This window comes from Enoplosus armatus, chromosome 19 (genome assembly GCF_043641665.1).
Source record: "Enoplosus armatus isolate fEnoArm2 chromosome 19, fEnoArm2.hap1, whole genome shotgun sequence".
Taxonomy (NCBI): domain Eukaryota; kingdom Metazoa; phylum Chordata; class Actinopteri; order Centrarchiformes; family Enoplosidae; genus Enoplosus; species Enoplosus armatus.
In genome coordinates this window covers 15336652-15357210 of record NC_092198.1, presented here as the reverse complement: position 1 = coordinate 15357210, position 20559 = coordinate 15336652, and the positions used below count along the sequence as shown (strand labels likewise).

The following is a 20559-nucleotide window of genomic DNA, read 5'->3' as shown; positions in this document are numbered from 1 at the left end:
TACTCAAAACATCCCTTACTTACTCTAGAGTAGAAGCATCAAGTAGGATACAATGATAACACTCATGAAGTACAAGTACCTTTAAATTGTACTTAAGTACAGTACTTAGTTGCTTCCCACCACTGATGACAAGCTACAATAAATGCACCTTTATAATGAATGTACTTTGAATGTACTACTTGATATTTTCATTGAATTGCTGGTAATATAATTAATTAATAGAGCATGTATTGGGTACAGTGTGTACAGTGTGTTGATCTGCTCCCCTCCTGCGATGAACACTTGTAGATACAACACCCACTGAGCATGCGCAGAGCCGTTGCTCGCCTGCACTGTTCCAGACATCATCACAGGTTGGACTGAACATCCTCTTCCACACGGAGGGATCTTCTTCATTTATTCCTGCTCTTTTTTTTAACCCCTCCCTTCGCTGCCGCTGCTGCTGCGGTGTGAAAACAAACAGCACGGAGGGAGTAGAAGCCATAAGATGAAGAAACGTTATGTGGACGCGAACAGGCTACGGAAAATGAAAAAGCTGAAAATAACGGAGAAGCTGTCTGAAAGGTAGCTAGCGCCGCCGCGAGCGAGCGAGCGAGCGAGCCGCGTCGCCTGGCGGAGGCTGCTTTTGTTGTGGTGCCCGTCTTTGTGTGAATTTCAGCCGTCGTCACCTGTCTGCCTCACATCCCATCACTTCATCCACGCCTGTTTTATGTGAATCAGTGTGGAGCTTTAAAAAGCTCCAATACGGCTGAATTGCGGAGAAACGTTGTGCGAGTTACTTCACATTGGACATTGTTTACAGAAAGATAGAAATCAGCAGCTGTGCAAGTTAAACGTCGGCCTGCTTCTCCTCAGGCTGTTTCATCTGCTTTTGCGCTGCTTTATTCATCCTCTGGACAAATTAAGCGTACAATTAACACGTTAGGCTTGTCTTTGAAAAAATGAACATGTTTTTTTTTCTTCATGTTAAGCTAAAGGAAACCAGCTAATTTTGCACATAAAAAGCATAATTTTTAAAGCGTCTAGACAAGAGTCCAGACAAGAAATGATTGCCCCAGGAGAAAGAAACCATTTGTTTTAATCTTTTAAATGAGACAGGAAATGAAAACAGATTACTGTATTTTGAAAATACAAACACTGTCTTCTTTTAAGGGTGTTTTTATGAAATCAAATATACAGTTCTTGCTGCTTTTATTGTGGAATAACAGCTATAATAAAAAATACCTGCAAAATAAATTAAAAATACACTCTATTATTATAATATTACAAGGCATACATTAACTGCTTTAAAGAATTTAAGATGCTATTGCCCTCCCTTTCTCTCCCTCCTTGCTCTTAAAGATTAAATATTGCTTTTATTGTGGTGGAAGAACTTGCATATTTGGCAATTATATTTAATATACCTGTGAGATAAATTAAAGTACACTCTTTCAGTAACATTATAAGGCAAATTTGAACTTGTTTTTAAGAATTTAAGATGCTGTGGTCCTCCCTCTCTGTCCCTTTCAGATAAAATATTGCTTTTTATTGTTGTGGAATAACTTGCATATTTAGTATCTATTATAAAAATAACTGTAAGATCAATTATAAATGCACTTTGTAACAATAACATTAAAAGGGAGATTTTAACTTGTGCTGTGGTGCTCCCTCTCTCCTCCAGATGAAATATTGCCATGGTTACCAAACAAAGAAGGGGTGATGTGATAGCAGCCTATGGATGAACAGAACAAAGGAGGAAACCACAGCCCCTGTTTGGCTCGTGGTCGCCTCATAAAATGAATGAGGGAACAGTCATTGTTCTTTAGTGCCTCTACTTAAAAGGACGGACTGCATTTTTAAGATGCAGCTGCTCAATTATAGGTTTAGCAACGTGTATTCCAGTCTTGTTTTGGCTTCTGTGTGTGTTTAATTCCTTGTCTTAAGAGGCATCGCTGCATCTGAAGTGTCTTTATTTACAAGAACCAGAGCCTAGCATACCATAAATGAAACACGTGTTTGGTATTTGATGTATATTAATAACAATGATGACTTTTTTACAATTCCTCTGTCTTTTTGCAGTGCTTACACCGTCCTGAAGTTCATGATGATGTGGACGCTGGTGCTGCTGGCAGATTTCATCCTTGAATTCAGACTGGAGTACCTGTGGCCATGCTGGCTCTTCTTTGGGAGTGTGTACACCACTTTCCACTGCCATGGGCTGGTGAGAACCCCTGCTGTGTGGTTTTGTATTGAGTGCAGTGGCCCAGATCATGATAACCCCGCAGACTGAAACCAATGCATTTTACTGAAATTAATGTTGTCTTTTTTTGTTTGCAGGTTATTTGTGTTGTTTTTGTTTGTGCTGCCTTCACTCTGGACATCTTTTGTTTGATTTTTGTTCCTTTGCACTGGCTGTTCTTTGTGGCGAGCACCTATGTGTTATTCAATTACATATGGCACACAGGTGAGTATGTGGATTATTGTTTGTTTTTTACCACACGTGACAAAATATGCCAAACTGTTCCCTCTCAAAAAAATAAGCCTTGTTTGTAATGGATTTGCTGCTTTTTTTAGTGAGTTACTCAAAGTAAAATTGAATTAGCAGTGATTTTATTTGAGCAAGTGATTATTTACATCTGATTATTGTTGTATTTTTCTGCAGAGAAAGGCATCTGTATATCGACAGTGTCCCTGTGGATTTTGCTCGTGTACACAGAGGCGTCACTTCGACTCAAAGACCTGAAAACCTCTCATGCCAACCTGTCTCATCTTTTTGCTGCACACTGGTATGTAGATTTAATACATATCACCCAAAATCCCCTGTGTGCTATTATGAATCGGCCTCTAGATGTTTGTGCATCATAGATGACAGGAGTGAATTCACTTTTATGCTACTAGCTAATGAAAGATGTAAAAATCTGCATAAATCTATGAATAGAGTAACCATTAATAATACAAATCTGTTTGCAAGTATGGGTTTATGTCTTTATAATGTGGCATACATATTCTAACTGTCTTTTTCTCTTTGTATTCTCATTCAGCATTGGATATCCTGTAGTGTATCTGGGGTTTTATGCCACCTGCTATTTTACCAACATCTTTAAGCTGCGCATACAGAAAGCAGTGCAGAGTGAGAATGACTTCCACATGCACCTGCTGCAGCACTCACTCCCTCCAGGCCTGCAGGTTTACCCCAAGACCGGCACAGATGGCAGCAGCAGTGAGTCTTTCGCTCTTGTTTCTGCCATACTTCCAGGATGTTTCTAATATATTTTTGTTTGTTAATCGAATAGTGTGTCTGGTGCTATGAGACCGAGACAGAGGTTTGAGTTTCTGCAGGTGGCACTCTTTGGTTTGAGCGATCATCACTCAAAGTAACCACTCAGTACTATACTGTTTACTCAGAATGAATGGCGGGAAAGACCTACCAGAATTTATTGATAAAATTATTGCATCTTTAATACTGTGAAATCCTCTTTCTCCACTGCTGTTTACACCAAAGACAGCAGCCTGTACATGTCTTTGCACCCTTCATATGCCAGCTGCAGAGCTGAGATCATAGTAGAGTGACGATATTGACAGTTCTTTGTTTCTGCCTGTACTTGCAGGCTCAAAATGGAAGATAAAGCCTGAATCGACTCAGTATCAGTGTCAGAACGGTGCTGCAGTGGCCCATGATGAGGGACACACTGTGGACTGCCTCCAGATCCGCAGCGAGGAGAGAGCAGCGGAGAAGGGAACACAGGAGGTGAGGTCAGCTGAATCAAACCGGCGGCCGTCACCATCCAAACCTGGTGAGTCCAGGGATCTGCTCCACTGTGGGGCAGGAGGAGCAGAATCCTCTACGACCCCGGAAAATCTACCTCAAGATGAGCCAGGAAGCAAAGCCACGCGGGCGGCTAAAAGCTCCTCGCCAAAAGCCTGCAGAGGCAGCACAAACACTCCTTCGCCACCTGCAGGGAGGACTGAGAAGAAACAGAGATCCAGCTCAAAAACAGTCAGCCCAAACCGGGACGTAATGGACAAGAGTGCCACAGCAGCTCAGAATCACCACGCTGAACAGATGACCAAGTATGCCACTATTAACTTCACTTCAATACAGTTTGAAATTAGTGCATTTGAAGGTAAAATCAGAGCTTAAAGATCTCTTTCTTTCCCTGTAACTCTCTTTATTATCTTTATTATCTTACAGACTGGAGCAGGAGCTGAGGAGGCTGAAGGGTGAGGTGCAGGCGAGCAGGCAGAGCGAGCAGGAGCTGCGAAGTCACATCTGCAACTTGACCAACAGTGAGAGGAGCCTGAGACCAGAGGTTTCCCTGCTCAGACAGTCCAACATGCTGCTGCAGAGCAAGTGAGTCATCCACCAGATCCACTGCTGAAAGCTCGTCTTTGGCTCCTTCTGTGGGCCGTTTCACACATTACATCAGTCTATAAATAAAAAAGCAAGACAGAGATTAATGCGTGCAGAAATGCTGCTAGAACTATAGTTGTCTGTGAAAGCAAACAGTTTTGGGGAGATGTTTTAATCCTCAAAAGGGTTGATGGATCTCTTTTTAAGCTGGACCACAATTATAATATTTACCATATTTCATATTGAGGGATTGTGGCTCACACCTCTCATCCTTAATTCTCCTCCATAAATGAATGATAACTACTTGCATCTTAATTTATACATTTATATAAAGAAACGCAATCTGACCCCTTGAACCAATGTGATCCATTTGCTTTCTTTGATTGTGGATTTACAGCATTGTTCATTTATTACTTTTGATAGATACTTGGATTAATTTATTTGCATTTGACTAATATTATGGCAACAAGTCATTATTTTCATTATTGATTATTCTGCAGATTATTTCCTTTTTCATGAATATATCAATCGTCAGTAAAATGTTCATGCCATTTACCCAAATTCCAAGGTGAGATTTTCAAATTACTGCCAAAACCCAAACACATTCAACGCATTCTGAGAATTACTTTACATTAACAAAGTCACATTTTAGAAGCTGTAATGTGTGAATGTTTGACATTACATAGATGACTAATCCATTATTAAAATTGTTGATGATTAATTCTATGTCAATAGAATTGTTTAATCAATTAATCGTTTCAGCTGTAACTAATATGCAGTTTACATCTGTTAAAGACATTTGGAGACATTTTCTTCAATGATTTAGCTCAGATTCAGTCGATTAATGCAGAACATGAACTCAGCACAAACAGGAATACTAGGCTTTCCTGTTAATTAATTTCCTGTGTAATTAGTACACAGCAAAGTATGTGTTGTGTTTCTCTTGTTTGCACAATAGTAAAAATGTTCCTTCACAATATGGGACTAAAAACAAATTATTACTCTGAGCACATTTAAAACTGAAAAAAACTGTGCTGAAAAAAGGGTTAAAGTGAGTTTAATGCGTTTTCCTTCAGGATTCTCTGTCTGACTAAAACCAAGCAGAGGGACAAACAGAGCAGTGCGATGCTGGAGAAGAAGACCAGAGCAGAGACGGAGGCCAGACTCTCTGTTGAGAAACAGCTGGCTGAGCTTCAGGCTCAGAAACTGGAGGAAGCAGCCAGCACAGCGAGGAGCCTAACAAACAGGTAACTCACACCTGCCAAACCTTTAAGATTCCTGGTTACTGAAGTGCAAACATGTGAGGAAATAGTTCGATTACGTTCATTTGCGTAATCAAGAGTTATATGAGGAGATTGATACCACTCTCATGTCTGTGTGTTCAGTATTTAAGGGGAAACTGCTAGTTTGTCTTTGTCCAAACATAAGAAAATCTGCCCAAAAGCATCTCTAAAGCTCACTAATTGTCACAGTATGTCTTGTGTGGTTTTACAGGGGATTATGTACCAGACTATTTCTTGGAAGTCACTGTGCCGGGCCAAGAAATAGTCTGGGACATAACCCCCTGTAAAACCACACATTTGTGTTATTTGGTTTTTGTACACCTTAAAACAAATGAGATATAATTGTTAAATTAATTAGTGAGCCGTATAGTGCTAGTAGGCAGATATGGTTCCCTTTGGCCAGACTAGCTTTATGCTTTATGCTAAGCTAACAATCTGTAGCCTTATATTGAAAGTACAGACATGACAGTGGTATCAAACGTCTCATCTAAGTCTTGGCAAGAAAGTGAGTAAGTGTATTTCCCCACAATGTCGAACTATTCCTATAAAGCACACATGACATTTTTACAGATTGCTGATATATCTCCTAGCATTAACCATCTTTATTAAATGCGGTGGAATATAAAAGAAACAAGACCGATGTAAAAATTAAAAAAATGCAAATTGACTGTCATGTTTCTTTCTGTGTAAACTGGTCATCATTTCCAATGAAACCTCTCTCTCACTGCTCAAAACTGTTATTTTCTCCATCTCCTACACCAGGCAGGAACACTGTGAAACCCAAATGTTAAGGAAAAGAGTTAAAGATCTAGAGACAGAGTACAAACAACTACAGCTGGAGTATCAAGTGAAAGAGAGTCGTGTGGTAGATCTAGAGAGGGATGTTGAGGTATCTTTTTACACTATTTGGGAATGAACTTGTGAGTTTTAAGTGTCTGTGAGTCTCAAGTGGTCCAGTACTTGGTCGTCCTCAGTTTGGTCTTGTAGTCTTTTTGCTGTTTCACTTGTTGTTTCAGATTATGTCTATAATTCTTTATGTTTGTAAAAAAAAAAAAAGAAAAGAAATATTAGAAAACGGAATGATTTTCATTGAGGATATTTAGTATTTTATTTTCTTTTGGCCTGCAGTCAACATATTGCACTTTGTCATCTTATCAGTATGCAGTAACATTTGGTTGTTTGTGTTGTTTTGACATCAGGTGTGTACATTGTTGTACTGTGTGATCTTTGATTTCATTTTAGTGACATACTCTTCATGAAGCATGCTGTAAAACAGAAGCCAGGTCTTTCAGAAAAACATTGCACTGCTTTAATAAAAGAGGAGAGGTCGCCTCCCTCACAATGTGAGAAACTGTTAAAAGTCAATGTTAACACAGAAAGAATCATCCCTCGGAGCATCTCTGTGATAATGTGAAGCTTTCATGTTTTTTGAATGGCTGGCCAGTTCATCATCAGTGTGTGGAAAGTTTTTTTTTCTGCGGTGCATTGGTTCCCTAAGTGAATGAACCTGAACACACGTCCATGGAGGCAAAAAGAATTATTCCTTAAATATTAAAAAAGGTAAAAAAAAAAACACTTAGGAAACCAAAGCACTGACTCTCTCAGGTGGTCATTGCACAAGACTGATTGATGATGTTTTACACAGGTTCTTAATGTTGAATGTGTTTTTTGGACTCAGGCTTTGGGAAAGTACCGCTGTGTGGAGAAAGAGACAGACATGCTGCTGTCCACTCTGTCAGCCATGCAGGAGAAAGCTCAACATCTGGAGTACAACCTGAGCGCTGAGACTCGCATCAAACTGGACCTGTTCTCGGCTCTGGGAGACGCCCGCAGACAGCTGGAAATCGCTCAAGGTTCCCCTCTCTTCCTCTTTACATTTGTTTTGTTTTCCTCGGCAACTTTTATTTCAATTCTTGTGTTTTCTCTGTGAGGGACGGAATGCGTCCACTAAAAGGGTTACTGAGTGTTTTTAGCCCTGTTTGTTTGTTCATGTGTCTGTTCACAGGATATCGCAAAAAAATTGCATCAGATTAGAACGTTATTTTGAGGAAAAAGTAGAGCACGAACCAAAGAACAAGGAACAAGTCTGGATCTAATAGTGCGACCATGTTTATCTTTCATCTAACGTTTTTTGACCATTCCTACAGCAATATGAATCCAGACTTCACCAGGCATGATTTGGATGACAAATGTATTCATTTGTTTTTTAATATCCTGTATAAGTATTGGTTCGTAACTGGTTGCCAAAGTCTTTTAAGTGTGGTCTGTTTTACATAAACTGCCATAACTCTGGAACACAGCAGCCAAAGTTACTTGACACATGCGCATAACTAAAATTCTGCAAAATTGTATGGCAGTTGGCCTATAGATGGCGCTACACTAACATGATAAACATAACTCAGTCCTTATCAGTCTGACTTTAAATTTTGCACATTTCTTCTTTGGACCAAAAGCCATATCATTGCTGGGCAGGATTGAGGTACTCTACAAAAACCTTGGCTGCCACGAGCCAATCAACATTGTTTCTGTTTCAATTCAGATGCAGGTTAAACATTTTTAAACAATTACAGTATTAAATAACAAATTGAGAATGTTGTGTAGTCTTGGTAAAGGTATGTGCTCTCTGAGTGCTTTCTAGTTTTGAATAATTGACTTTTATTCTTGACTGACTGACTGTGATTTAGTCTGCTCTATCGCTGCTTTTATCTGTTATTCCACTTGGGATATGAACGCAGAGACAACTGCCATGTGGACTTTACAGTAGTGTTCGTAGTTGGGCAACTTGAGGGAAGAAGAATCCAGCGTTTCACATGTCATAGTTCTTAAATTACTCGAAATGTTATGAATGGCTACATCCTGCAGTATCCACCCCCTCATACAGTTTATTACCTTTGTCTGTCCCACAGATAAAGTGATGAGGCAGGACCGGGAGATACGGGAGATGAAGCAGAAGATTGCGGAGGTGATGGCCGTCAGTCCCGGCGTGTCCTACATGGCTCCTCGGCCTCCGGTGCCGCAGTATCTCACCAAGTTACTCAACTCTGAGCGCTACATGCTGAATCCACGAGCACTGATGTACCAGTGTCTGAAGAAATAAAGGATGGCATCGCCTTTTTCAGATCCTCAGACCTCCTTTGGCAGACCCCTCCATCATAAAACATGAGGGGGCTAATGGATTTTTATTACAGAGCTAAATGACACCATGAAGTCATCTACTTCCAGCCATGAGTGGAACCAGAATGAGCCTCCACTAGTCGAATGCCTTTTGCTGCACTGATGGTGCTAACTGGACATTATTACATATATTTCCTGTTTCCTCCACATCAATGGTTGAAGAGTTTCACCCCAAAGTAAGATATCTGATATGCAGAGCTGCTGTAGGTACAATATTTATGTAAAGATACGCTCATCCTAACAGCGTAAACCATAAAGCACAAGATTTCTTCAAATTCAGACCCTGTAGATTTGTCCAAATGAAAATCTGGTGGTGGTTCAGACATTTCTACACAAGAGACAAAAGTGACAAAACAATGAAATAAGTGTTCAAGGAAAGCTGAACCCAATCGTTCCGCCTCTCTCGTCTACGGTCAGATGTGATCTCAGATCAGTAAACATGAATTTGCTTGAAGTAGAAAAACTCTAACAAGTTACCTTCTGTAGCTTTAACTCTGTACAACTCTGTATTTCCTGGCATGAAAGTAAAACTACCAACTCTATATTATTTATGTCTTTATCAAAAGTATTATACTTACAAAGTTGTGAAATTGTAGAGACTATAATAACTTTGTTTGAATTATTACAGAATGATCTTGATCTGCAACGATATTGACTAAAGCATTCAAACTTATAAATCTTGTTTATCCCTTTGAGTCAAATAATATTTAGTATATATCAGAACAAAAGGATCTAATAAGCCTTTTTCACAGCAGCCATTTTGACTTTGCAGGAGCTAATTACTTATAGCAAACAATTGCTCTGTTATAAGCCGTGACAGAGAGTCAGCACGCTCAACGCCAGGACCAGGACTTGTCAAAATATCTTCTGTGAAAAAAGCTCATTAAAATATTAAGATTTAAGATTTCATGCCGCGACAGATTTTGGTTAAACGTGTTCATTAAGACATGAGAACTGTGAACCATTATCTCAATACAGAGAGATGATAAATGATAAAATGGAAGTATCTCTAAGTTTAGTTAGTTATGTAATGACTTCCTTTGAATTCTAAAAGTAAAATAAACCTTTATTTGATAAGATACAAATATTAGGTCCAAACAATGTTCTATATAGAATTAAGTCAAAGCATAAATATAGTTATTAACTGACAACATCAGCATATTAAATTTTTTTAAAGGATGCAACAAGATGCTGTCGTCTGTGCCTGTAAATAGTGGATTAAGATTATTGGAGTTGTGCTGAAATTCAGATGAAAGTCCCGGGTTCATCAAATCAACGCTTTTGGAGTGAGACCCTTCAGAGTTGCGGACATTTCGATCTAACGCGTCGTTTTTGAATGAAGCTTTCCGGCTGCAATCTGGGAGTTTGTTGAGAACAATTTGCAGTGCTATTTAATTGTCGGAGTGACCTGATAAAGTCGAGGAGATGCAGTAAAAGGAGCTCTCTCTATTGTTTCAACTGACAGCTTACAACCACATCTTGATGTTTGGCAGCTCTCGGCTCCACAATGGCAGAGAGAAAGTGGGAGAAAGCTTCTGAATGGTTGCCACTTTGTTCCATCGGCCAGAATTAGATTTTGTCTGTGAGTTAAAGTGGAGTTGTTCATAACAAGGAATGGTGTTGACCAAACATGGTTCATGAATTTAATTACTGTGCCTATATACATTACTTTCAAACTGGGAAGTAAAACACAAATTTAATGTGAAAGAGTAAAGTGTTTGAATTGAAGTGCTATGTACTGTTTTTGTAGTTTTTTTTTTTGTTTGTTTCTTTTCTTTTTTTTACTCAATGTACAGAATTGAAAATACCCTCGCAGCTGAAAAACACTCATGAACTGGATGTCGCCATTTTGGTAGCTTTTTATTTAGAGCGTGTTTCTAGGGTGTTTTATATCAAAAAATATTTTTTAGTCTCACTGTACTTTTATTATACTGCTGTAATTTTGTACGGCAATGTGTTTGTCAGCATGAAATGTGTTTTATTCAACTTGTTATTTGAGCACACATTGTGACTTTTCAGTATGTACATGAATATACTTGTACAAGGGCTACAGTTTCTTAAAATTTTGAACAAATAATGAATTCAAGCAGTGACGCTCTGAGGGTAGAGATCACGCTCCTGATACACCAGGATGGGTTTTTTTTGTATAAATAATTTAAACAATTGAAACAATTTTGTCTCATTTGTGTTTGTCTGTGTGCACATTATTTGACTTGGAACGTAAGTTATAACTTCATTTTTGAACCTTGGAGATAAAACTACACCAAAATGTACTTTTTCTGCAAGAGGAAACACATTCTAAAACTTTCAGTTTTTGTATAATGGCTTTAAAATGTCACTTCCTGCACTTACTCCCAATCTTTCTGGCATTATTTTAGTCCCAAAGAGGTGAATAATTTCCCTCCGGTCTCTCTCCTTCTCCCTCTGTCATTGTATTTACCCACTACACCTCTCATAAAACCTCAGCAATAGCTCTAATGTCTTGGTACCATACACTGCCCCAGGCTTTGTATGCAATCATGATGCCATGCATTCGAAGAACCCCTTAAGAAAGATGGCTTCTCATTTTCAATAATACGATCATTTTACAATCCATCATATTTACCTTATGACACCTTAGAGGGTCTTGTTCCAGGATGGACCCACTGTAAGTACATACTGGAGAGCAAATATACCTTCCTTGATCATAAAGTTGACATGTCGGTGTAGAGCTTATTGTATGGCTTTGTGTATTGATGGAAATCCTCTGACAGTAGTCATGAACTTCTGATAAACACAAGACGAAACCAAACAAAGTCCTGAAGTGCTGATAGTGTAAATTTTTATTTCAGGAAGTGAAAAAAAGGGGGTAAATGCATTGCAGAAACAGCACAGTGTCCAGCATACAGTGTACAAGATGGTTACAAGCATGCCAGGCAGTCCCACACTTGTATCTTGCAGTATCTACAGACCCTGTCAGAAGGTAATCACAGCATAGAGCAGACCAGACTGGATCACGGACTACATTTTTTTAACGACGCCATTTCCAATTTATCGAAGTTCCTCCTGTTGGTGTGAAGGAGCTAGAGGCCACAGGACATTTCAAACAGGATATAAAAGTGTACAGCAGTGCAAACTAGCAGAGAGATCCCCAAACAGTTAACATATAAGGGTGGACTGAGCCAATAACTGAATATCTACGAGGTGAGGGCAAAGTTGTAGCTCTGGTGTCACGCAGAATATCTCAGCCGTGAAGACAACGAATGATTCAGAGCTACGAAATCTAAATGTTGACAGGCTCGAGCTGACAAAACGTCAACTCTGCATGATAGCTTACCATCATCATTAAAGTGAACCAACTCCAGAAGCACACTTGTTGCATGCATCAGTTTCCATTTAGACATAGAAAAGCATACATGCATTCACCGAACCTGTTGACGAACATCCGTCAGATCGTGTGCTGAAACGCGAAAAGCATCTTCACACGGATCTAACCAACCTCTCCTGTGTAAAATGCCACCTAAAGACAACTTTTTATAAACCTAGCCCTAATTGATAAGTGCTGCAATGGGCTAAAACAGAAGCGACAGTAGTAGTTGGACCACAGTCAAGTGACGACACCCCCTTTTCATAGAAAATAACAGCATGACTTAAAGAGGGAGAGCAACTAAAAGCATACATTCAAACAACCACCGGCCTTAGTGCTGGAAGGGAATCACAGTACACTCAAGAAAAAAGATACACAAATAAATAGTTTGATTTTTCATATTTTTTAGCTGTAGCTCTTCGGATTGTGTTGCAGCTGCATGTTTCATGACGATATTGTATAATTACAGAATTTTTTAAAGTAAAAGTGACTTTGCATCTGTTGCATTACTAGCTTGATGCATCCGAGAATCTTCGGAAAAATGATACAAGGTAGGAAGATGCCTCACTCGCTGCTCAAGAGAAAGTTTAAAAGGACCAGAGAACCAGACTTAACCTCACAACACCATAATACATACACATCAGTATGCCGGGACAAAGGGTTTTTTTTCATACAGAGAACTATTTAACAGTTTTAAGTAAAAATGTTTAAAATACAGTTTTAATACTGACTTAACGAAAATACTGCTGTCTTCCAGTTTTTCATTTGGCTTACCTCTAACGTTTCTTCACTAATTAAGAACTGAAAGAAATAAGCCAAACAGTGAAAACATTTGTATTTTCCTTTAAGTTGCAACTACGATTTCCTCTTTTAAAAAGAGAAGCAGATGGCTGTATTGGGTGGGAGGAAAAAAAAAAGATAGAAAGCAACAACCACTTAGTGGCAGCTTTTCCCACCAGAAGATACAAGGACAGGCTGCGGGATCCGCAACCAGACCAAGGCTTCCTCCTCTGTCCTCGCAAAGCTTTCCTGCAACTCAGAGGTGGAGCAAAAAGCTAGTCCTGTTGTAGAGGACGAGGAGGGCTGGAAGAAGGCCTAGTGAGTCCTCCGCTACGAGGAGACAGTCACCGGATTGAGAGAACCGTTCCGGCTGTAGAACTTTGAGAAGGCCTCTTCGAGAACGGAGGCAAGCCGCGGCTGATCGCCCTGCAGAGAGAGAGACAGCAGGGTTAAAAAATATCATCTTTGGGGCTGTTTTACTCTCAAACTAGCATGTTGTGGTTAGACTGCTAATAGCATGAGTGTTAGTGGGGTCATGACGATGAACTCCACTTACCTCACTGATGAATCCCAGCTGAACAAGCTCCACAGCCAGCTCCTGCACGTTCTCATCTGAACAGAAATACAAGGCAGTCAGAAAACCTACATGGTGGCATGCTTATGAGGTGACAAGATACTTATTTTTCCTTTTTTGGACAGCAACTATCAAATAATGTGCCTTTAAAGTATTTCAGTTTGTTACTTAAGTGATTAAAGGTGCACTGGGGAGTTTTGACCTTTAGTAGTGCTGTCAAGCAAAGTCTTCATAAACAGCTTCCCATTTTGTAGCACTGCATGTTCTACCAGCACATACACAAATGCAATCGCACGCGAAAGGGCTGATGTGACATTTCAACACACAGCAGGAGGTAAGTAACAGTTGGTGATGCTAATGTGCCATAAAAGTAGCAATTCACCGAAAAAAGTAGCAGAGGAAGACTGATGTTGGAAAACATTTTTAAAGGACTTTGCAAATGCTTTATGAGTTATTATCCATCGTGTTCTTAGGCCATATGGCCACATATACTAAGTGCGAAACACTACAACAAAACCAATTAAACCTCCAAATGGTGCTTACAAACTGCATTCTCTCTCTCTCTCTCTCTCTCTATCAAATTAAGGCCTAAAACTGAAAAACTGCAGGTGCTGGAATTTCTGCTCATGTCAAGTCTATTAACAACCATTCAAAACATTAAGATACTCACTTGGTAACAAATCACAGCTTAAGTGCCTGTTCAGTTTATCCTCAAGTTTCAACAGCAGAGTCAGCTGAAAGGAGAATAAAACAAGTTATTTCATAAGTCTAGCAAAACATAAAGCACTTTCACATATGACATATTATTATATATATATATATGAAGAAACATTACTTACATGATGCTTGCTGCCCTCGTCAACAGGCTCAATATTGCACTGCATCTGAAGGACCTGAGGTACCAGAAGGGGACACAATGGGAACCTTTAAGTGACCTCTCGAGAACAGTAATTCTCAGAAATCTGACCTACCAGCAAATATTTTTCTTCTCCCTCAGTTTACTTAACCAAAAAATGTACTTACTATATTCTAAATATCCTCAATTACTTTGCAATTACTTTTCTCCAACAGTTCCCTCCGATGTCTTGGACAATTAATATTATATAAAGACCTAATAGGTTTTGTAATAATAGTGATTTATTTGTTGACAAAACAAACATTATGTGACAGAGATCTAATTTCTGTGCGCTCCTACATGTCAGTTCTTACCTTCCTGGTCTCCAGCTCTGCAGGTTCAGGGGTCGGGGTTTTCACTGAGGGGGGCACTATGGGTGACTTCACCGCCTCCTGCTGAGGCTGTTGTGGACATGGTATCCCAAACGCGGTCAGAGGATAGATCCCATTCCTGGTACATCAAAGGAAGAAAGAAGCACAACTTCAGGACAACGGCATATGATTTCATGCTGTGCAGTGTTGCCCTGAACACTGGAGGACATGTTTTAAACTAGGATTTTGTTGACCATGCCTGTATATCCTACTTCACATTTTACAGACTTTGCACATATTTCACTGCAATACAACAACAATTTCCCATTTTTGGCCTCAATTGGTTCTTTCAGTACGGGGTGAGTAATTCTCATTTTACCAGCATTCAAGCCAGATTCTTCAAATCACAGAAAAATCAACAGCAGATTGGTTTCCAAGTTTGATCCCAGTTATAATTGTTTTCTTACCTTACATCTTCCAGGAACTTGTCCAGCTCAAGGGCAGGAAACTGAGAAAGCCTGAAGCAAAAGAAAAGGGGTTACTCGTGCTGAATAGTCAGCCAGTCAGGACCAGAGTGTGACTAAATCTTCAACTCAATTAAAAAGCAGTGCTGGGCAATAAGGACAACTTCTCATTTCACTCCCCTTGAACATGTAAGTTCAGGTATTTTCTCATTTAACTGTAATGCAACCTTTAGGATCAGGAAAAGATAACATTTAAACTAGATCAGAATATGATAACCACAGATACAGACAAAATCTCACAAGCTTTCCTTCCTTCCCTGGGTTTTTCCATCCAATTACCTCTATATGTCAGTGTTATGTGGTTTTGTGATACTCAGACTTACTTCATCTGAACTCCATCCTTGGCCTCAACAATCACCAAGTTAGGGTCCATGTTCTTTGTCATCTCTTCTAAAGCATTTTCAGGAATCATATCTACAGGCACACAAAGAGGACAGCAATCAGATAAGAGCATTCACCCGTGATAGTTTGGCAGCCTTGGACATGTTTACTAAGATTGGAAGCTGACTTAGCACTGACTGAACCCAAGAAGGTCCAGTCAGTGCTGCAATGGGTGATGCACAAGAAACTGCTTTAGTAACTTTGGCTTGAGCAATGGACCAGTAACTATATCTTTAAACGGAAGATATCAATGGCCAGTATTCATACTGATAAACCCTTGTGTGCGTGTATTTTCACTCACGCTGGTGGCTGACGATGCAGTGTGCAGCCAGCAGCTTGAGTAAGGGCACCTCAAACAAGGCCTGGTGAAACAACAGCTCCTTCGCTGTGGGTCGCTTACTGGGGTCCACCTCCAGACATTTCTGGATAAACTCCTGAAAAAGGAAAAAAAGCCTGTTATGTTATGGATTTCTCTTCCAAACAGCCATACAGGCTTCAATTGCTTTCCTCTCCCTCACTCACTCGTTGCAATGGGTCCTCTAGGGACTGAATGGCACTGTTTATGGCTTCTTGGGACACATAAGACGAATCCCCATTACTCTGGATTTCCAACACAGCCATCTGAGAAAGTGATTGGGCAAAGAAGAGTGTTGATTGGAAGTGATTCATAAAAACAAACACAAAACTTAGGTCAACAGCAGCCACTCTCATGTTACATAACACATTGAAGACATTAGTCATCACTGCAGACTGAATGATTAAAAACAGTATTTCCACATTACCGTCCTTGCAAAAGACAGATAACTGACATCCTGATTTCTATGTCTGTAGCGTAAAAAGCGAACTAACACAAACTTATAAAGCAAACAATAACATTCAGCATGTCTTAAGACGGGGTGACATTTTTGTTAAAGAATGCATTGAGACATACACCTCAGGGCTTTACCAATCAAGCTTATACTCCATAAACAAAAGAATGAGTGATTAAGTTCGTCAGTATGCGACTAACAGCTCAGAGCAGAATAAGCTATCCTCTCACCTCTAAGGCGCACATTCCAAAGGAATAGATATCCACGGCTGTGGTAACATTGGCAACAGCTGAAAGCAGAAACAAGCTGATCAATATCACAGAAACACTAGCGTACACCATGACGGTATCTACGACAACTGAGAGGATCTTACCTCCATATTCTGGAGCAAAGAAGTGAAGGCTCTTCTGCTCTTCTCGACAGGTTTTCACATGGTTATTGATGGTGTCTGGAGCAACTGAAATAATGGGAAAAGCCTTAATAATAACACTAATACATGGCCGCCTACTACTACTACTACTACTACTACTAATAATAATAATAATAATAATAACAACAGTGAGGGCATCTGTAGTATAGAAAACAAAAGAGAGGGACATAACATTGGCTTTTACACTGTCCTGATCTTGTTCTCTGAAAGATCTCTTGCTTTAGATGATCTCTACCTGAGCCAATCTTGATGAGGCCATTGTGCTGGATGAAGATGGTGTCACAGGTCAGGTTGCCATGGATGATGGGAGGTTCACAGGAGTGCAGATAGCTAGAGACAAGCGAACAAGGCTAAAGTCAATAAAAAATGTCTACCAAATTAGGGAACAAATTACATTTTGTCAACTGACTGCAGCAGTTGGTGAATTCTAAAATTCACGAGCCACTTTCAAGACAAATATGATTTTGTTTTTAATTGAATGGACTTCTGTGACATAGCTGATTGCCTGCAGTTGTAGTAAACGCACCTTGGCATTTGGACTGTGAATGTCGATGCCTCGCACTATTATATATTCTTGAACTATAAGTAGCTTACAGAAATTAACCTTTTTGTTTTACTTACCTGAGAGCAGACAGTATTTGTGTGCACCAGCGCTTCCAGGCCTGTCAGACAAGAAACAAGTTACTGAGAAGTTAATGTAAAATATGTTTTAAATAAATAGACTAAACAGGATTTTTATCCACGGTTCTTGACTTGTCAGCATCATTTCCAAGTAACTAACAGAGGTTTCACACCTTTTCATTCATGGTTTTGTGGTTTTTCTTCGTCTTTTTCAAAAACTGTTTGAGACTTCCTGAGGACATGTATTCAGTGATGAAAATGACCTGCAGACAAATAAGAAATGCAAACAGATCAGCGTGACATCCATAACACTTGACACTTTTTATGATTTGATAAAAAGGGGATTTTTTTTAGATGATCTCCTACCCTTGCTCTGTTCTCTTTGACATCCGCCCAGTACTTGTGGAACTTCACAATGTTCAAATGTTCCAGCTGGATCAAGTTGTCAAAAACTGCATTGACTTTTTCCTGTGGAAAATACCAAACAGATTAATACATTATGTCACATACTTTTAGCAGGTGGATTTACTGTTTTGTTGCAAAAAAGTTCAGCCAATTCAACCAAAATTTTTAATGGCACGGCCTTCTCTTGGCCAGCAGGTTGGACTCGTGGATGGACAGACTGTCTTGTAAGTGCAATTCAAATGCAAATCCCACAGCTGTTAATGACTGTCCATTAAAAGCAATTCTGGGGTTTTACTCCATCAGCCATTTAATTTCTCACAAAATACATATTATAAGTTCTATTAGACTGAGAACACCTGGTTTTCTTTCAGTCATATGCATATTAAAACTGCCTGTTGCAAACAGTCAACCGGTCCCTACGCAGCTCACACTACAGCAGTTGTGGGTAACAAGACTTGCTCAAGGGCACTATCTAGTAGCTTTCTGACACAGAAGTAATACCTAATTCTCATGCTTTTATTTGAAAAAGTAAACAACAGACTGGATGAATCTTCAACTGAGACAAGAGTGCAACCAAGAAAAGAATGAGAAAATAGTAACCACTTCAGAATGATGCGAAACCATCACGCTAGATGCCTAAAATGGCAAAAGGTACAAGCAAGCGAGAGCCTTTAATACCACGTCCTCTGGTCTGCTTGCTCCCCCCTATCCAAATTTCTGAAAATTGTTTCTGCCACTACACAGGCACAGTGTGTACTTTGCTATGGTGCTGGCAGCAACAAGTCCAACCACTTGCCTAAGGAGCTTAAAGCCAAAGAGGGAAATGAAAACCAGTAGGCTTCTACATTGTTAGAGAGATCACAGTAAAGAAACACAATCCTTAAAGCCCTGTCAAGGCGTTTTGCTCCTTGCAGGTATAAATGCTGTCCTCTTGCAGACATAATCATTATACATGTTTTATTCCTACTGTAGAGCACATAACTTGTATAACTGCTTCAGACACAACCAACTGCATTGGCCTGGCACTGCACCCACCTCCTGTAGTTTGAAATTCTTCCTTTCTGAGAACATGACCTCATTCCACACCACCTCAACTCCTTCCTCAGTGTCCATGGCCAAGTAAGCATTATCGATCCCTGGGACGTTGCGCTGATTCACCTTCAGGAGGAAAACAAAATAATGCATCAGGAGTTATCTATACCTTAGTAAAGGTAAACTTGACTCCTCCGCAGACATATCCCCTACCTCTTCTCTGCGTTTCTGCCAGCGTCCACACGGGCTTTCCTCCAAAATCTCTGACTCATCCTCGCTCTCCTCTTCCTCATCCTCTGTGGCAGCAGTAGCTGGAGGCTGGGTCACCATGGACACAGGGGGAGACACAGATGACACCCCTTGACCTGTAGAGTCCGGCTTCACGTCCTGGGCTGTGTCAGGGGCCTGCTTGTTCTCTCCCTCAGACATCTTCTTAGTCGTCAGGCCCAACAGCCTGCTGTGAGACAGAAATGCCCAAACACAATATAAGCATCACAGTCCACGACACTGACTTGCGAACTGTCGAGGAAGTCAAACACAAAACTTGGCAATGATATCTCATTTAAAAACTAGCTTGTATGTACTAGGTAGATGTAGCTGGCTAACATATATGCAGCAGAGGAATAACCGTTCGGACTAGCAGTTGGACATACGTGTTAAAGACAGGAAATGTGACGATGCCGGCTCCAGCTTAACAGACTCCCACCCGCCGCAGACCAATCCTAATTTGTTATTTGATTAGCTTTGTTAGCTATGAATCTTCTTGGTTCCTCAGCAGAGTTGCAGCTAGCTCCTTGGCTACGTTGACGTTACGTTACTAACTTAACAACCGGCGAGCCGTTCGTTCACAGCCGTGGCTTAATTCGCTTAAACGTTAAATGCCTCTCGATGTTTTGCTTGCTAGCCAGCTAACTAGCTGGTTCGCTGCTAGCTAGCGACAGTTGTAGCAGCCCACCGCCCCTTGCTGCTTCTCAAGACTCCAGCTCTGCTAATGTGTGGTCTGAAAATTAGCCCCCGCTAATGTGAATACACTACACAATACTGCAACGGTCCTAGACGCGTTTACTGATTAATAACATCATAGCAGTTCACATAAACTCGACAGAAGAAACAAAGAGAGGTTAATGATATCATTAACTTTATATCCTCGAACACAACGGCTGACTGACTTGAAGGCTAGCTAGGTTAACATTTAGCCAGATATGATGGCGACAACTTCCAGATGCACACTGCACTACGAGCCCGGGCACGTCAGAGCCGATTGTGGTTGCCAGATACAGTTTGTCCGATCCCCCCTTCTGCAGGGCTCAAATCACTGAAGCAACTTTGTTCTCAGTGATGCAACTGGGATATAGAGTGGTTATACGGTATTACGAAGTAAGTATTTTCACAAAAAGTTAATTATGACAGACAGTTGTTTTTTGGTGAGTTGATTAATTGTTAGGAAATTTGCAAGTACTATATGGCAGATCCGGCATTATTATCTAATCTTTGGGTTTTGTCTTGAGAGGAAACTAGTTGTAGTTAATTAAATAATCTCACCACAAGGTCCATCATGGAATTAAATTATTATTATGTTATTATTAAATTTTCATTTTTCCTAGCACTTAAAATGACATATTGTCCATCAAATGTTGTTTTGTCATCTACTGTTTCCGAAGTCA

The 20559-nt window shown here is 40.0% G+C and overlaps 2 protein-coding genes across 4 annotated transcripts; one reads left to right on the top strand and one right to left on the bottom strand.

Moving 5' to 3' along the window:
* Positions 1-469: 469 nt before the first annotated feature.
* LOC139302045 (macoilin-1) lies at positions 470-8710 on the top strand. The gene is made up of 11 exons (XM_070925601.1): positions 470-564; positions 2059-2200; positions 2317-2443; positions 2642-2765; positions 3021-3199; positions 3588-4050; positions 4172-4330; positions 5407-5577; positions 6376-6502; positions 7292-7466; positions 8520-8710. The coding sequence occupies exons 1-11, from the start codon at positions 488-490 to the stop codon at positions 8708-8710; spliced, it is 1935 nt and encodes a 644-aa protein (XP_070781702.1). The 5' UTR covers positions 470-487.
* A 2881-nt stretch (positions 8711-11591) lies between these two features.
* nrbp1 (nuclear receptor binding protein 1) lies at positions 11592-20021 on the bottom strand. 3 transcript variants are annotated; one of them, XM_070925433.1, is made up of 18 exons: positions 19549-20021; positions 19109-19352; positions 18899-19021; positions 17825-17926; positions 17632-17721; positions 17459-17499; positions 17073-17167; positions 16781-16864; positions 16638-16696; positions 16121-16219; positions 15900-16032; positions 15541-15631; positions 15161-15211; positions 14697-14832; positions 14327-14380; positions 14158-14221; positions 13470-13525; positions 11592-13339 (listed from the first exon to the last, which is right to left on the bottom strand). In XM_070925433.1, the coding sequence occupies exons 2-18, from the start codon at positions 19322-19324 to the stop codon at positions 13244-13246; spliced, it is 1590 nt and encodes a 529-aa protein (XP_070781534.1). In that variant the 5' UTR covers positions 19325-19352; positions 19549-20021; the 3' UTR covers positions 11592-13243. The 3 variants fall into 3 exon arrangements, with proteins under 3 accessions (XP_070781534.1, XP_070781535.1, XP_070781536.1); XM_070925434.1 differs by having other exon boundaries at positions 15900-16029; XM_070925435.1 differs by having other exon boundaries at positions 19109-19349; positions 19549-19573.
* Between the last annotated feature and the right edge of the window lie 538 nt (positions 20022-20559).

What these genes read in the sequence shown, in the direction of transcription:
- LOC139302045 (XM_070925601.1), top strand. Translation starts at nt 488, where the DNA reads ATGAAGAAACGTTATGTGGACGCGAACAGGCTACGGAAAATGAAAAAG. An exon ending in CAATTACATATGGCACACAG is followed by an intron (nt 2,444 to 2,641) that starts GTGAGTATGTGG and finishes ATTTTTCTGCAG; the next exon opens with AGAAAGGCATCTGTATATCG. An exon ending in ACAGCTGGAAATCGCTCAAG is followed by an intron (nt 7,467 to 8,519) that starts GTTCCCCTCTCT and finishes TCTGTCCCACAG; the next exon opens with ATAAAGTGATGAGGCAGGAC.
- nrbp1 (XM_070925433.1), bottom strand. Translation starts at nt 19,324, where the DNA reads ATGTCTGAGGGAGAGAACAAGCAGGCCCCTGACACAGCCCAGGACGTG. An exon ending in ACAAAACCATGAATGAAAAG is followed by an intron (nt 17,500 to 17,631) that starts GTGTGAAACCTC and finishes CTTGTCTGACAG; the next exon opens with GCCTGGAAGCGCTGGTGCAC. An exon ending in CAAATACTGTCTGCTCTCAG is followed by an intron (nt 17,168 to 17,458) that starts GTAAGTAAAACA and finishes GCTTGTCTCTAG; the next exon opens with CTATCTGCACTCCTGTGAAC.